The sequence below is a fragment of the Choloepus didactylus genome, chromosome X (genome assembly GCF_015220235.1).
Source record: "Choloepus didactylus isolate mChoDid1 chromosome X, mChoDid1.pri, whole genome shotgun sequence".
NCBI classification, from domain to species: Eukaryota; Metazoa; Chordata; class Mammalia; order Pilosa; family Megalonychidae; genus Choloepus; species Choloepus didactylus.
In genome coordinates, this window is record NC_051334.1 from 142162052 (window position 1) to 142180557 (window position 18506).

The following is an 18506-nucleotide window of genomic DNA, read 5'->3' on the forward strand; positions in this document are numbered from 1 at the left end:
TCACAAGTGACAGAACTGAGACTAGAACCTAGTCCTTCAGAGTCCAGATCTAGTGCTTTAAAAAACCCCAAACACTATCTTATTCATTACTGTATTAGTTTCCTAGGGCTGCTGTAACAAAGTACCACAAACTGGGTGGCTTAAAACAACAGAAATTCATTCTATCACACTTTTGGAGGCTAGAAGTCCAAAATGAAGGTATCAGCAGGGCCATGGTCTCTTTAAAGTCCCTAAAGAAGAATTCTTTCTTGCCTCTTCTAGCTTCCGGTAGTTGCCGACAATTCTTTGGTGTTCCTTGGCTTGTGGCAGCATAACGCCAATCTCTGCCTCCACTTTCTCCATCTTCACTCTGTTTGTGTGTCTAAATTTCCCCCTTCTTATAAGAACATCAGTCGTATTGGAGTTAGGGCCCACCCTAATTGAGTATGATGTCATCTTAACTTGATTACATCTGCAAAAACCCCATTTCCAAATAAGGTCACAGTCACAGGTTCTGGAGGGACCTGGATTTGGAAGGGATACTATTCAACCCAGAACAATTATATATGGAGATTAGATTGATAGCTAGGACATATTTGGAGAAAGATGTTACAAAAGAAAAATGAGTGTGATGGCCCAGCTCTAACACAGAACTTGCCCTAGGTCAAGCTGTCAAGTGAGTTTGGTCATTGGCTTCCCAACTCCCTTCTTGCCCATCATCCAGTGTCCTTCTGGCTCTTATGTTATACACAGCTGATAGCACATACTGATTAAGAGCAGGGCCACCAGAGCCCCACTGTCTAACTTTGAATTCCAGCTCTGCCAGCTACTAATTTTGTGCCTTTGGGTAGAGTACTTAATAGCTCCATGCTCAATTTCTTCATCTGTAAAATGGGGGTGATAAGAGTACCTACCTCCCAGGATTGTTGAGGAGATTACGTAAGTTAATATATATAAGAGGTTACAACGGTGCCTGGCAAAGAGTAAATGTTGTATTGATATTGTGTTGTTCCTTGGTTGTTCTGCCCTATCTTTCCCACCTCCAAACCCTATTACTACATGTCGTGTGCTCCAGACCATTCTCTCTACCTGCCTTGTACTGATCAAAAGTATATGAAATAATATGTATAAAATTATAAAATGCAGTATAGCTAGAAGTCTGGGGGCATGGTTTAAAACAACTTACCTGCCCTATTCTCATTCCTTTAGAAGTTTAGTAAATAATCTGAGAAAAACTATTCTATGACAGTAAAATGCTTGATGATAGCTCAGTATAGGATGCCTTTAAGGATCATGAGGAATAACATGTTTGCATTTTATGCAGAGGCAGTTAATTTAGAGACATATGCCTTAATTCAAAAGGCTTTATAAAGGTGGAGATTCGGGTCATAAAAATTTTAGGGCTCCTAAGATCACAGCACAATAGGCAACTACTTGAAGCGAAGTTATGCTTACCCTTCTCCACAATTGCTTTAGGAGGAATGTTTGTTTAATATTTTAAATAAGGCATGTGTCAGTATTGATCAAGAGACAAAAAGTAAATTATACTTCAATATTTTTTTAAAAGACAGGTAAATATAAAGATTGTTTATATTTCCATATTCATTTAGGAATTCCGTAGTACTTGCCTATACTTGAAATATTACTTGACCGTTATCTTCTCTCTCCAATTAGGGGTACAAGAGTTAAGGTGCTCAGAGATAGCAAAGTTGTTTTCATACTGTCAGGAGGTGAGAGAGAAAGTTGTGAGAAAATTAGATTTGTATTTTCTCTGTCCTAGGGGCCTTTAGGGTAGAATGCGGTGAGGGATTAGAGATTAGCTTTCTGGTAAGGCAGCATGAAATAGACCCACAATCACCTATGCACCAGTGAGTTGACTAGTTTGTGTTGCAAAGAAATAATGGTCCTAAACTCTTGACCTGGGTTTTCCAGGTGATCCTGAGTCTGCGGTGACTGAGTTACAATGTGTTTGGCACAACCTAAGCTACATGAAATGTTCATGGCTCCCTGGAAAGAACACAAGTCCTGACACTAACTACACTCTCTACTACTGGTGAGTAAGTACAGTAGATTTACAGGGGAATGACATATTTGCTTGGGTCAGGAGCTTTTGGATGCAACCTAGTTAAAAAAAAAAGAGCAGCCTCTTCTTTTCTGCAAACCCAAGATGATGGGCAATTTGCTTCAGTGGAAAATGTATATGCTTTTGGTGTCTACTTAAAATTTTTTTTTATTTTGAAATAATTATAGATGCACAGGAAGTTTTTTTAAAACTGCACAGGGAGGTCTCACATATCCTTTACCCATTCACGCTGCTCCTCTATGGAAGGATACTACTGGCAAAGTTGAGAAGCACTAGAGGTAAAGCCAGAGGGCACTGAGATGGTGTGATTCAGTCTGGAGGGTTTTTTTCTGTGATATAAATAATTCTCATTTGAGGATGTGTAGTTGTACTTGCCCACTCTTGGTACCTGCTGTTTTTCCTTTGCTTAAAATGCTTCAATGGCTCCCTGGTGGCTTCAGGATAAAATCCAAACTTGACAGCATGGCAGACAAACCCTTTATGATCTGGCCCCTGTCACCCTCTCTAGCCTCAGTCATATCTCCTTCCATATGCCTCACCCCTCTTGCACTGTACCCTTCAGCCACACTGAACTTTTCTCAGTTCCTCAAATTCACTCTTCAAACACTCTTAAAACAGAATGATGGACGTATTCTGCATCACCCCCGCCCCTACCCTGCAGCATATGCCTTGTCTTCTCACCTGGATGCCTCTTATTTGTCCTTATCTCAACTCGGACATCACTTCCTCTCTAGAAAGCCTTCCTTGACTTCTCAAGTCTAGATACGTGCCGCTTCACTGTGTCTCATGGAAACTTGAACTTCCTCGTGTCACAGGGAAACATAGTTCTTCCTCTGTGTTGTCATTTCCTGTTTATGTGGTAGCCCTCAGCAGGCTGTGATCTCTCTTGAGAGCAGGGGCTGTGTCTTGTTTGACTGCAGTATCTGACACATGGTAAGTGCTCCATAAATAAGTTTTGAATGTTTGGTAGGAGCCAAAGTTAGAGAACATTCAGGGTAGGGGTGAGGACCAAGGAGGTACAAGCAGCTCAGGAGCATTATAGTTTAGGAGTAAAAAGAAAAAAGGATTGAGTAGATCTGACTCCCAGAAGAATTGCTAGTGGAGGGGCCAGAGAACCAAGCCTTAAAAGGAGTAGCCTGGATCTGTTGGTGTCACAGTGAGGTCTAAGGAGAGCTGTTACTACAGACTTTTAGGATGTCTTATAAGTTGCTAGCATTCCTGTGTTTGTTATGGTATTAATCCTTGTTGCTTTCCCCAGAGTCATTATTGATAAAACCCATGGAGGAGTTTCCACTTGACCAAGATGTCAGTGTAAGACACTCGAGAGTGCTGTTCCCCCACAGAATCTTTTAACAACTAGGAAAAACTGGCAGAGCCATCTTCCTCAAAACTCTGGAAAACAATTAAAGGGTTGCAGTAACTGAGCAAGTGCTGAATCAGGAAATGCAGCTTTAAAAATGTAGGCGCTCATGGTGACCTTGCTGGTCCTTCCTCTACATCTCTTTGGCTTGATGACAGCCCGTGTTCCCATTGTGGGTTCATGGCCCTGTTCTGGAGGGAGTATAGTAACCCCTACGTACATACTGGGGTGCCTCTATGTCAATGTCAATCTGTCAGTGTCAGAAAGACTGAATCAGGAAACTTGACTCGGGCTTGCCCTCCCAGAACTTGCCCTGCAGGTAGAAGCAGCTTGCAGAAAACTAAAGCAGTGTAAGAAACAATTAAATCAAAGTGGCCTGGGCAAAGGATTACCTGCTTCAAGAAATACAACAAAACATCTGGAAGAGGAGTAGGCATCTATAAACTAGTAATGAGCAATCTGAAGAGGAAATCAAGAAAAAATTCCATTTACAATAGCAACAAAATGAATCAAATATCTAGGAATAAATTTAACCAAGGATGTAAAGGACTTACACATGGAAAACTAAAAATAAAAGAAATCAAAGAAGACCTAAATAAATGGAAGGACATTCCATGTTTATGGATTAGAAGTCTAAATATGGTTAGGATGTCAATTTTACCCAAAGTGACTTACAGATTCAACACAATCCCAATAAAAATTCCAACAGCCTTCTTTGCAGAAGAACAGCCAAGCATCAGATTTATATGGAAGGTTAAGGGTCCTCAAATAGCCAAAACCATCTTGAAAAAGAACAAAGTTGGAGGACTCACTTCCCAATTTTAAAACATATTGCAAAACTACAGTAATCAAAACAGCATGGTACTGGCACAAGAACAGACATATAGACCAATGGAATTGAAATGAGAGATCAGAACTAAACCCTCACATCTACAGCCAACTGATTTTTGACAAGGATGGCAAGACCACTCAATTGGGATACCCTCTTCAACCAATGGTGCTCTGAAAACTGGATATCCATATGCGAAAGAATGAAGGTGGACCCCTACCTCACACCATATAGAAAAATTGACTCAAAATGGACTCCTAGAAAAAAACATAGGGTGATATCTTTAGGACCTTGAGTTGGGCAGTGGTTTCTTAGACTTTACACCACAACCATGAGCAGCAAAAGAAAAAAAATAGTTAAATGGGAGTTCATCAAAATTAAAAACTTTTGTGCATCAAAGGACTTTATCATGAAAGTAAAAAGACAGCCTACAGAATGGAAGAAAATATTTGGAAATCACATATCCAATAGAGTTTAATATCCAGAATATATAAAGAAATCCAACAACTCAACAACAGAAAGACAAACAACCTAATTTAAAAATGGGCAAAATACTTGAATAGACATTTCTCAAAAGAAGATAAACAAACGTCCAAAATGTACGTGGAAAGATGCTCGACTTCATTAGCCATCAGGGAAATGCAAATCAAAACCATAGTGAGATATGCTGTTTCACACCCACTAAAATAGCTACTATTAAAAGTATAAAAAATTACAAGAGTTGGAGAGCATATGGAAAAAAATAGGAACATTCATTCATTACTGTGGAAGTGTAAAATTGTGCAGCCTTTGTGGAAGACAGTTTGGCGCTTCCACAGAAAGTTAAGTCTGGAATTACCATATGACCTGCTAAACCCACTTCTAGGTATAAACCCAAAAGAACTGAAAACAGGGACTTGAACAGATATTTGCATATCTGTGTACATAGTAACATTATTCACAATTGCTGAAAGATGGAAGCAACCCAAGTGTCCATCAACAGCTGAATGGATAAACAAAATGTGGTATGGACATACAATGGAATATTGGTCAGCTATAAAAAGGAATGACGTTCTCATATATGTGACAACATGGCTAACCTTGAAGACATCAGGTTGAGTGAATTTAACCAGATACGAAAGGACAAATACCATATGATCTCACTGATATGACGCACAAAAAATAAGCAAATTCATAGAGTCAGAAACTAGAATACAGTTTAACAGGGGCCAGGGTGTGTGTTGGGAATAGGGAGTTAATGCTTAATTGGTATAGAGTTTCCGTTTCCAGTAATGGAAAGTTGTTGGCAATAGATGGTGATTATGGGTAACACAATATTGGGAATGTAATTAACACCACTGAATTACATATTTGAATATGGTTAAAAGGGGAAATTTTAGGGTGTATATATATATATATATATATGTTACTAGAGTAAAAATTAAAAAATAAAACTCACAGGACTGTTGAACACAAAGTGTAATGTAAACTATGGACTATAGTTAATAGTATATTAACTATAGTCCATCAATTGTAACAAAGGTATTATTACACTCATGCAAAGCATTAATAACAGGGAAAACTCTGTGTGTGAGGTGTGTAGATGAGAACTCTATTTTCTGCATGATTTTTCTGTAAAGCTATGACTTCTCTAATAATATATATATCTCACAGGGAAAACCCCTTCAAGGAGTCTGTGTTCATCTAAGGGGCAGGAAAGGAAGGGAAAAAGACTTTAAACTGCATCTCATTCCATGGGAGACTGCAGGAAAATAACCCAGGTGTAAGAATCATGGTGGCACTGGAGGTAAATGGTAGTCTAGTCCTTCGGGCTGTTATAAGACAAAAATGGGGAAGTTCCTTGGGGCATTTACTAGCACAAACCAAGTATTAGTACAGATTGCAAAGAGAGTGCCCCCTCTGAGTGAATGAACTACAAAAAATTAAACCTACCAGTTTGAAAAAGTATTCCTCTTCTTCTGGGCTGAGGCACCCACTTGCCAGAGCCAACAGCAGGTAGTGCTTGGAGCCAATTTTCAGTCCTTAGTTGATGCCTTTGAATAGGGCACAATCTGTGCAAGCATTGGAGGTGGGTCAAGAAGGATTCCCAAGAGAGTGATAGTCCTCTGGCACCCAAGGTGGGCAGGTATCAGGGCTCCCCACTTCTTGTCATGCACATTCCCAGAGTTGATCATTGATGTGGGCTCTTTCCTATAGTGTGGACCTGTGCTGCCTAATACAGTGGTCACTAGCCACATGTGGCTATTTATATTTTAATTTAAATTAATTAAAAATTATCTGATTAAAACTTCAGTTCCTCACTCTCACTAGCCAATTTCATGTGTGGCTGGTGGCTACTGTATTGGACAGCACAGATATGGAGTATTTTAATAATCCCAGAAAGTGCTGTTGGACCGTGCTGGTATAGATTCTGCATCTTCTTCCCTGTCCATCCAACGGCTTATTCTTTTCTGGAGCCACACTGTGTTCAAATCCTGGCTCTCTTCCTTACTAGCAATGTGATTTGGTTTGGGGCAAGTCCCTTCTCTGTCCCTCAGTTTCATAATCTGTAAAATCGGGGATGGCGATAATAGTGCCTACTTCTTAAGGTTGTTATGAGGGCTGAGTTATTGTATGTAATGTTTGGAGCTGTGCCTAACTGCTAATGTATAGAGAAAGCACTCAATATATGATAGGTATCATTATGGTTTTTTACTCTTCACCCCCACTCCCTTGCAGATGTAGGCCTCTTTCCCCTACCTCACAGAACCAGCACCTAGCCCATACCTCCTCTTCTCCTCTGTCCTGAGCTCCCCTCCCCTCTTCTCCTCTCAATAGACCCTTTCCAATCAAAATCACAAAAGAAAAGGAGGGGAGACCCAGTGCTTGTTATCAAGCACCTGGAATTGGTTTAGGTATCAGGGTAAAGCACATCAAACAAACTGTAGGAAACTGTTTCCCCTAATTCCCAACCAGAAGATGTGGAATCATTTTGTAGCCCAAGGGCAATTACTTTGTCCCTGCAGGGATAGTTGGGCATTGAAAAGAGCTTGACCTTAACAGCTACAGACTAGCCATGCCAATGAATTTTAGGGAAATTCTTACAATGTTAATCATCTTCAGAGTTGGGGAAATAGTTTTTAATTTGTCCATTTTCTCCTTGTGTCTGAAATGTTATTCTGTGGAGAAATTCAGATTGTGAATTTAAGCAGGAAGTGCCCGATTGCCTTCATTATTTTAGGTTATCAGCTAATCTTTAACAAGAAGTCCAAAAAATTTGTCTATACAAAGCCAGTATTTTCTACTTTTATTATTTCCAAATAACAATTTTTTTAAAAACGTTGTATCTGGGGTCCATGAGAATATGTGAAATACTTAGGGTACTGAAATGAAAAAGAGATCTAAAAGATTTTTTAAAAAAAGAAACTAATTTAAAAAAAGAAACTAATTTTCTACATAATTTTGTTTAGTTATGTAACAAAAATGTCATAAATTTCTTCAGTTTCTGTTTCTGAGTGTGGGTGGAAAACATTCTAGGACTGCCGAATATAAAAACTAGCCATGACTATGACTTAATTTCTGAAAGACTGTTTTTATTTATGAACCACAAGAGCCTGTAACCAGGAGAAAAAGTTTGTGTACTATCTCTTGAGGAAAAAGCATTTTCTACATTGAAGCAGTTCCTTGCACAGCCTTTGAGGAGTAAAGACTTTAGATTTGAGTTTTTAAAACTTGATAGGCAGCAGAATCCTCTGGAGAATTGCTGTAAAATGCTGATTCCTAGGCCCTGAATGGCACCTTCTAAGTCAGAGTCACTTGGAGAGAGTCTGAGGAATCTGCATTTAAATCTACATTTTAAATTACTGCAGTTGATCTTCTCTGATATGACCCTCCTCCTAGAATTTGCCCTTCAGGCAAAAGCAGCTGGAGACATAGTGTAAAAAACTTTAGAGGCAAAACAAAAACAGAACAGATCAAGATTCCCAGAGAAGGAACAAGGGAAAGAAAGCTTTCACCTGGAGGTGAAACAATTGCACAAAAAGTGCAGTCTCAAAAATCATAAGTATATCTAGAGCAAGAATCAGATGAATAAGAGCTGAAAAAATCAGATCAGTTAAACATGGGCTAGTCTAAAGGTATAGAATAAGGTAGAGTAAGCATAAAAGAAGAGCCTTAACACAAAGCCAGTCAACAATAAAACCCTAGGCAATAGAGAGAAACTGGCCTTCAGAGTAAACTCATCAAGAAAATCTGATGCCTAGACATCAGCAAAAAATTACAAACCATACTAAGAAAAGGGAAGACATGGCCCAAAGGAACAATTAAAACTTCAGAGGAGACACAAAATTTAGAACAACTAATCAAAGATGTTCAAACAAATCTCTAAGGCAATTCAAGGAGATGAAGCAAAATATGGCTAAAGAGATAAAGGATATTAAGACAATGTGTGCATAAAGAAGAGTTTGAAAGTATGGAAAGAAACAGTAGAAATTATGAGGATGAAAGGCACAACAGAAGAGATTAAAAATATACTAGAGGGGATTTAAGGTTCCAGACGACAGAGTAGGAAACATTAAGATTCAGTTCATCCTGCAAAACAGCTAGTAAATAGCCAGGAACTGTCTGAAACAGCTGATTGGGGGAGCTCCAGAGACCAGAAGAACACCATGCACCATCCAGGGAGGAGCAGTAGGAAGAGACTGATAAACTGTGGTTAAGATCTGTGAGTAGATCTCTCCATGCTGTGGAGGCTGGTGTTCATCCCCCATTGGCATGATAGGCTTCCTCAGGAGCCGCTCCCTGGCTGGACGTAGAAGCCCTCTTTCCCAAGAACAGGGTTGGGGGGACACAGCTGGGCACTGATTGTGTCTTTTGATTAGCGAATTTGGATTGCTGGGTACCAACTTTGAGAACATCTATAGTTAAAAGAGACAAAGAAAGATGTTATATATTAATAAAAGGGGCAATCCACCAAGAAGAAATAACAATCATAAATATTTATGCACCTAACCAGGTTCCCCCATAATATATGAAGCAAACAATGGCAACACTGAAGGGAACAATAGACATCTCTACAATAATAGTTGGAAACTTCAATACGCCACTCTCATCAATAGATAGAACATTTAGACAGAGGATCAAGAAGGAAACAGAGAGCTTGAATAATGTAATAAATGAACTAGACCCAACAGACATTTACAGAACATTGCACCCCCAAACAGCAGGATATACATTCTTCTCAAGTGTACATGGATCATTCTCCAGGATAGACCACTGTTGGGCCACAAAACAGGTCTCAATAAATTTAAAAAGATTGAAATTATGCAAAGCGTTCCCTCTGATCATAATGGAATGAAATTGGAAATCAGTAAGAGGTGGAAAACTGGAAAATTCAGAAAAACATGGAGGTTAAACCATACACCCTTAATCAGTCAGTCAAAGAAGAAATTACAAGACAAATCAGTAAATATCTCGAGATGAATGAAAATGAGAACAGAACATATCAAAACTTATGGGATGCAGCAAAGGCAGTGCAGAGAGGGAAATTTATAGCCCTAAATGTTTACATTAAAAAAAAAGAAGAAGAAAAAGCTAAAATCAGAGACCTAACTGCACATCTGGAGGAACTAGAAAAAGAACAGCAAACTAATCTCAATGCAAGAAGAAGGAGAGAAATAAGAAAAATGAGAGCAGAAATAAATGAAATTGAGAATAGAAAAATAGTACAGAGAATTAACAACACCAAAAGTTTGTTCTTTGAGATCAGTAAAATTGACAAACCCTTAGCTAGACTGACAAAGAAAAAAAGAGAGAAGATGCAAATAAATAAAATCATATATGAGAAAAAAGTTTATGGAGAGGCGGGGCAAGATGGCAGACTGGTGAGCTGTATGTTTTAGTTACTCCTCCAGGAAAGTAGGTAGAAAGCCAGGAACTGCGTGGACTGGACACCACAGAGCAATCTGACTTTGGGCATACTTCATACAACACTCATGAAAACGTGGAACTGCTGAGATCAGCGAAATCTGTAAGTTTTTGCGGCCAGGGGACCCGCGCCCCTCCCTGCCAGGCTCAGTCCCGTGGGAGGAGGGGCTGTCAGCTCCAGGAAGGAGAAGGGAGAACTGCAGTGGCAGCCCTTATCGGAAACTCATTCTACTGATCCAAACTCCAACCATAGATAGACTGAGACCAGACACCAGAGAATCTGAGAGCAGCCAGCCCAGCAGAGAGGAGACAGGCATAGAGAAAAAAAAAACAACACGAAAAACTCCAAAATAAAAGCGGAGGATTTTTGGAGTTCTGGTGAACATAGAAAGGGGAAGGGCAGAGCTCAAGCCCGAGCTCAGGCCCTGAGGCGCATATGCAAATCCCGAAGAAAAGCTGATCTCTCTGCCCTGTGGACCTTTCCTTAATGGCCCTGGTTGCTTTGTCTCTTAGCATTTCAATAACCCATTAGATCTCTGAGGAGGGCCCTTTTTTTTTTTTTTTTTTTTTTTTTTAATCCTTTTTTCTTTTTCTAAAACAATTACTCTAAGAAGCCCAATACAGAAAGCTTCAAAGACTTGCAATTTGGGCAGGTCAAGTCAAGAGCAGAACTAAGAGAGCTCTGAGACAAAAGGCAATAATCCAGTGGCTGAGAAAATTCACTAAACACCACAACTTCCCAAGAAAAGGGGGGTGTCCGCTCACAGCCATCATCCTGGTGGACAGGAAACACTCCTGCCCATCGCCAGCCCCATAACCCAGAGCTGCCCCAGACAACCCAGTGTGACGGAAGTGCTTCAAATAACAGGCACACACCACAAAACTGGGTGTGGACATTAGCCTTCCCTGCAACCTCAGCTGATTGTCCCAGAGTTGGGAAGGTAGAGCAGTGTGAATTAACAAAGCCCCATTCAGCCATCATTTCAGCAGACTGGGAGCCTCCCTACACAGCCCAGCAGCCCAGAACTGCCCTGGGGGGACGGCACTCACCTGTGACATAGCACAGTCATCCCTCAACAGAGGACCCGGGGTGCACAGCCTGGAAGAGGGGCCCACTTGCAAGTCTCAGGAGCCATACGCCAATACCAAGGACTTGTGGGTCAGTGGCAGAGACAAACTGTGGCAGGACTGAACTGAAGGATTAGACTATTGCAGCAGCTTTAAAACTCTAGGATCACCAGGGAGATTTGATTGTTAGAGCCACCCCCCATACCTGACTGCCCAGAAACACGCCCCATATACAGGGCAGGCAACACCAACTACACACGCAAGCTTGGTACACCAATTGGACCCCACAAGACTCACTCCCCCACTCACCAAAAAGGCTAAACAGGGGAGAACTGGCTTGTGGAGAGCAGGTGGCTCGTGGACGCCACCTGCTGGTTAGTTAGAGAAAGTGTACTCCACGAAGCTGTAGATCTGATAAATCAGAGATAAGGACTTCAATTGGTCTACACATCCTAAAAGAGCCCTATCAAGTTCAGCAAATGCCACGAGGCCAAAAACAACAGAAAATTATAAAGCATATGAAAAAACCAGACGATATGGATAACCCAAGCCCAAGCACCCAAATCAAAAGATCAGAAGAGACACAGCACCTAGAGCAGCTACTCAAAGAACTAAAGATGAACAATGAGACCCTAGTACGGGATACAAAGGAAATCAAGAAGACCCTAGAAGAGCATAAAGAAGACATTGCAAGACTAAATAAAAAAATGGATGATCTTATGGAAATTAAAGAAACTGTTGACCAAATTAAAAAGATTCTGGACACTCATAGTACAAGACTAGAGGAAGTTGAACAACGAATCAGTGACCTCGAAGATGACAGAATGGAAAATGAAAGCATAAAAGAAAGAATGGGGAAAAAAATTGAAAAAATCGAAATGGACCTCAGGGATATGATAGATAATATGAAACGTCCGAATATAAGACTCATTGGTGTCCCAGAAGGGGAAGAAAAGGGTAAAGGTCTAGGAAGAGTATTCAAAGAAATTGTTGGGGAAAACTTCCCAAATCTTCTAAACAACATAAATACACAAATCATAAATGCTGAGCGAACTCCAAATAGAATCAATCCAAATAAACCCACTCCGAGACATATACTGATCACACTGTCAAACACAGAAGAGAAGGAGCAAGTTCTGAAAGCAGCAAGAGAAAAGCAATTCACCACATACAAAGGAAACAGCATAAGACTAAGTAGTGACTACTCAGCAGCCACCATGGAGGCGAGAAGGCAGTGGCACGATATATTTAAAATTCTGAGTGAGAAAAATTTCCAGCCAAGAATACTTTATCCAGCAAAGCTCTCCTTCAAATTTGAGGGAGAGCTTAAATTTTTCACAGACAAACAAATGCTGAGAGAATTTGCTAACAAGAGACCTGCCCTACTGGAGATACTCAAGGGAGCCCTACAGACAGAGAAACAAAGAAAGGACAGAGAGACTTGGAGAAAGGCTCAGTACTAAAGAGATTCGGTATGGGTACAATAAAGGATATTAATAGAGAGAGGGGAAAAATATGACAAACATAAACCAAAGGATAAGATGGCTGATTCAAGAAATGCCTTCACGGTTATAACGTTGAATGTAAATGGATTAAACTCCCCAATTAAAAGATATAGATTCGCAGAATGGATCAAAAAAAATGAACCATCAATATGTTGCATACAAGAGACTCATCTTAGACACAGGGACACAAAGAAACTCAAAGTGAAAGGATGGAAAAAAATATTTCATGCAAGCTACAGCCAAAAGAAAGCAGGTGTAGCAATATTAATCTCAGATAAAATAGACTTTAAATGCAGGGATGTTTTGAGAGACAAAGAAGGCCACTACATACTAATAAAAGGGGCAATTCAGCAAGAAGAAATAACAATCGTAAATGTCTATGCACCCAATCAAGGTGCCACAAAATACATGAGAGAAACACTGGCAAAACTAAAGGAAGCAATTGATGTTTCCACAATAATTGTGGGAGACTTCAAAATCATATATGAGTAGAGTAATATTACAACAGACCCCACAAAAATAAAAATGATCAAAAGTGGATACTATGAACAACCATATGCAACAAATTAGACAACCTGGGTGAAATGGACAAATTCTTAGAAACACATGAACAACCTACACTGACTCTAGAAGAAATAGAAGATCTCAACAAACCAATTACAAGTAAAAGAGATTGAATCAGCCATGAAAAACCTCCCAACAAGAGAGAATAACTTTTCCCTCTATATTCCTTGTATCTTTTAAATTTTGAACTGTATGCCTCTTCCAAAAAATATATATTTAAAATAACTTGTTAAAAAAAAAGAGAGCCTCCCAACAAGAAAAGCCCAAGACTAAATGGTTTCACAGGTGAATTCTACCAATCATTCCAAGAAGAATGAATACCAATCCTGCTCATACTCTTTCAGACAGTTGAAGAAGAGGGAACACCACCTAACTCATTGTATGAGACCAGTATCACTCTAATACCAAAATCAGACAAAGATACTACAAGAAAAGAAAAGTACAGATCAATTTCTCTAATGAATATAGATGCAAAAATCCTCAACAAAATACTTGCAAATGATTGTGGGATTGAGAAAGCCTTCTTGACCAAAAGAGAGAAGAGAAATGAAACAAAATAAAGTTTCAGTGGCTGGGAGATTTCAAATGGAGTCCAGAGGTCACTCTGGTGGGCATTCTTATGCATTATATAGATAACCCTTTTTAGTTTTTATTGTATTAGAATAGCTAGAAGGGAATACCTGAAACTGTTTAACTGCAACCCAGTAGCCTTCATTCTTGAAGATGATTGTGTAACTATATAGCTTACACTGTGTGACCATGTGATTGTGAAAAGCTTGTGGCTCACGCTCCCTTTATCCATTGTGTGGACAGATGAGTAGAAAAATGGGGACAAAAAGTAAATGAGTAATAGTGAGGGAGGAGGGTATGGGATATTTTGGGTGTTTTTTTTTTTTACTTTTGTTTTTATATTTTATTACTTTTGTAGTTTTGGAGTAATAAATGTGTTCAAGGGCTGATTGTGGTGATGAATGCACAACTATATGATGATACTGTGAACAATTGATTATACACTGTGGATGATTGTATGGTATGTGAATATCTCTCAATAAAATTGCAGGGGAAAAGCTAAAAATAAATAAAAATTAAAAATAGAGTGTCCTAATGGTCCATAATAGTGGGGGATAAAGGGTAAGGCATGTTTTGTTTTGTTTTCTTTCTGGAGTAATGAGAATGTTCTAAATGGAATGTCTTGATGAATGTACAACTATGTGATGATACTGTGAACCACTGATTATACCATTTGGATGGATTGTATGATATGTGAACATATCTCATAAAATTGCTTATAAAAATAGAAAAAAATCCTCCAAAAAAAAAACCACAACAACTTGTAATTGGAATCCAACAGCACATTAAAAGTATTATACACCGTGATCAAGTGGGTTTTATCCCAGGTATGCAAGGCTGGTTCAATACAAGAAAAGCAATTAACGTAATACACAACATTAACAAATTGAAGGGGAAAAAACACGTGATCATCTCATTGACACAGAAAAGGCATTTGATAAAATCCGGCATCCTTTCTTGATAAAAACATTTCAAAAAATAAGAATAGGAGGAAACGTTCTCCACATGATAAAGAGCATATATGAAAAACCCACAGCCAGCATAGTACTCAATGGTGAGAGACTGAAAGCCTTCCCTCTAAGATCAGGAACAAGACAAGGATGCCCACTGTCATCACTGTTATTCAACATTGTACTAGAAGTTCTAGCTAGAGCAATTAGGCAAGAAAAGAAATAAAAGACATCTAAATAGGAAAGAAAGAAGTACAACTTTCACTATTTCCACATGACCTGATCCTATATTTAGAAAGTCCCCAAAAATCTACAACAAAGCTACTAGACCTAATAAATGAGTTCAGCAAAGTGGAGGGATACAAGATCAACACAAAAAAACCAGTAGTTTTTCTATTCATTAGTGATGAGCAATCTGAGGAGGAAATCAAGAAAAAAATTCCATTTGCAATAGCAACTAAAAGGATCAAATATGTAGGATTAATTTTAACCAAAAATGTAAAGGACTTGTACACAGAAAACAACAAAATTAAAAATTTTTGTGCATCAAAGGAATTTGTCATGAGAGTGAAAAGACAACCTACTCAATGGGAGAAAATATTTGGAAACTTATTCAATAAGGTTTAATATCCAGAATCTATAAAGAAATCCTACAGCTCAACAATAAAAAGGCAAACAACCCAGTTTTAAACTGGGCAAGACAAGAAAATATATCTGAGTGTTAGATATGTAAAACAAAAATGTGTTTTGATAAAATTTTTAATGTGGGCCTTTATTTGCCAACAAAATCCTTTGTAAATGTGAGTTTTATTAAACTGTTTGACTATACAAAGTGAAAGTTTAGGATAGAAAGAAAATATATATGAAATGCTGTCTTTTTTGCTATCCAAATTCCAGCCTGAGGTGGCCTGGTTTTGGAGTGTTGAATTTTTTTTCAGTGAAGTGAATGAGATCTGAGTCTAGCTGGGTGCTTAAAAAGCTGAAAGTTAAGTCAGTGGCACGTGGCAGCTCCCTCTTTAATGTAGTTTTCCATAATGGTCTTGTGGTTTTCTCATGGTCTGAGATATAACTGGTATTAAATATTTATATTAGATTCCTTTTGGAATTCAGGGTTGACATAATTTTTGAGGGGGGAGGGTGGCAAGGGGTAAAAAGACTTTATTTTAACCAGAGACATTCTTATAACCTCAAAGAAATGCTGTAGAAAGAAAAGGAGAACAAAAAGTAAAGTACACCTGTAAACATATTTTTAGTCCTGGTGAGATTGTGCAACAGTTTGTGTTGAAAATTGCAAAAACAACAACAACAACAACAAAAACCTGACAGTTTGTCAATAAAGCAGATGATTTTGGCTGAAAAAAAAATAAAATGGGCAAGAGACTTGAATAGACGTTTTTCCAAAGAGGAAATAGAAATGGCTAAAAAGCACATGCAAATATGCTCAACATCACTAGCTATTAGGGAAATGAAAATTGAAACAACTATAAGATATCATTTTACACCTACTAGAGTGATCACTATTAAAAAAACAGAAATCTACAAGTGTAGGAGGGGATGTGGAGAAATAGGAACACTCGTTCATTGCTGGTGGGAACGTAAAATGGTGCAGCCGCTGTCAAAGACTGTTTGGCAGTTCCTCAGGAAGCAAGTATAGATTTACCATATGATCTGGCCATCCCTCTATTAGATATATACCCAGAAGAATTGAAAGCAGGGACTTGAATAGATATTTGCAAACTGATGTTCATAGCAACATTATTCACAATTGCTAAAAGATGGAAGCAACTGAAGTATCCACCAACCAAAGAATGGATAAACAAAATGTGGTATATACATACAGTGGAATATTATTCAGCCATAAGAAGGAATGAAGTCCTGATGCATGCGACAACATGGATGAATCTTGAGGACATTATGTTGAGTGGAACAAGCCAGACACAAAAGGACAACAAATACTTTATGATCTCACTGTTATGAACTAATTATAATAAGCAAACTCAAAAGAGTTGGAATCTAGAATATAGGTTAACCAGGAGATAGATTGCGCTTAGAGTATGAGGAGTAGATGCTTAACTTGTACAGAATTTCTATTTATGTATGGAAGTGGATGGCAGTGATGGTAACACATTATTGTGAGTGTAATTAGTAGCACTGAACTGTAGAGGTGAATATGGTTAAAAGGGGAAACTTAAAGATATATATATTACTAGAGTAAAAATTAAAAGATAAAACATAAGACTGGACAACACAGTGAACCCTATTGTAGATGATGGAGTATAATTAATAGTACAAGTATTAGAATGTTATTTCATGAATTATAACAAATGTGTGCTACTAATACAAGGTGTTAATAATAAGGTAGTATATGGGGAAAATATACCTATTGTAAATTATAGATGATAGATAATAGTACAATTTTAATAATCTTTCATCAATAGTAACAAAGGTAACTACTGTTAAAAAGTAGTACAGTTATTTTAAAAATGCTATCATCATTTGTAACAGGTGTTCTACACCATTGCAAAGTGTTGGGGGTAGGGTGGTGGTTGGGAATCCTGTATTTTATGCATGATTGTTTTGTAAGCCCACAACTTCTCAAAAAGAAAAAAGAAGAAGAAATAGAGAAGAATGTGGAAAGGGCTGCGGACTGGAGTGAACTCTCTGGAAAAAAGAGGAGGGAAAGGAACAAGACAAGAAAACAGGGAGGAAGCAAGCAGAGAGGCCAGGGGAGAACTGTGGAATTCAATGGATGAGGCATTTTCAAGAAGGATGAAATTTCTAATCCTGGCTTCATAACATCTTCTCTTATACAGAAGAGGACATAGATTCAGGACATCTATAGTTTTCATTGCTGTTGAAAAATACCAATGTACTTTGAAAGAAACATTCTTTTCCTTCTAGAGTATGAAATGGAGTCATATTATAAAACAGCTTTTAAAAAGCTATCTTACCTTAATGCAAATACTGCTTTTCATGGACATCTTTAGTCATTTTTAAAAAAAACTTCTGTCCTTGTTTTTCTTTTTAATTTTTATGGTTGTAATATACAACATAACTTTTCCCATTTTAACCATTTTTCAAGTATACTGTTTGCTTTTTTGTTTGTTTGTTTTTGTTTTTTGGGAAACCACAATAAGATGCCATTTAATATCCAGTAGATTGGATTAAAAAGTCTGAAATTAATGATGCTCACATAGTGCTGACAGGAGTGTAAACTGGTACAGCCACTTTAGAATATAACTTGGCATTATTTTGTAAAGATGAAGATACTCATACTACATAACCAAACAATTTTACTCCTAGATATAGAATGTTCATAGCAGCATCGTTTGCAACAGCAGAAGCAAAGAGAAACAAACAAAAAGCCAAATGTCCACCAACAGAAGATCAGATAAATAAATTGTGGTATATTCATATAATGGAATACTATATAGCAATAAAAATGAATGACTCCCCCAAAATACTAAATTGAAAAAAGCAAGTCACATAAGTAAACACACATTATGAGTCCATTTATACAAAATTCAAACATATAGAACTTAATATTTCCTTTAGAAATACCGACATATGTTGTAAAACTGTGACAAGCAAGAGAATGACAAACACAAAATTCAGAATAATAATTGGGAGGAAAAGGGCACATAGGGGACTTCTAAGATGCAGGTAATATTCTGTTTCTTATGCTGGCTGATAG

At 38.2% G+C, this 18506-nt stretch overlaps 1 protein-coding gene across 3 annotated transcripts in view; it reads left to right on the forward strand.

Annotated features, from left to right (window-relative positions):
- Positions 1-18506, forward strand: part of IL13RA1 (interleukin 13 receptor subunit alpha 1) — a 64533-nt gene that overhangs the window by 13344 nt on the left and 32683 nt on the right. For all 3 annotated transcript variants that reach the window (XM_037821223.1, XM_037821222.1, XM_037821224.1), the window contains one exon: positions 1912-2032. In XM_037821223.1, coding sequence (XP_037677151.1) covers positions 1912-2032 — 121 coding nt within the window. The remainder of the gene's footprint in view (positions 1-1911; positions 2033-18506) is intronic.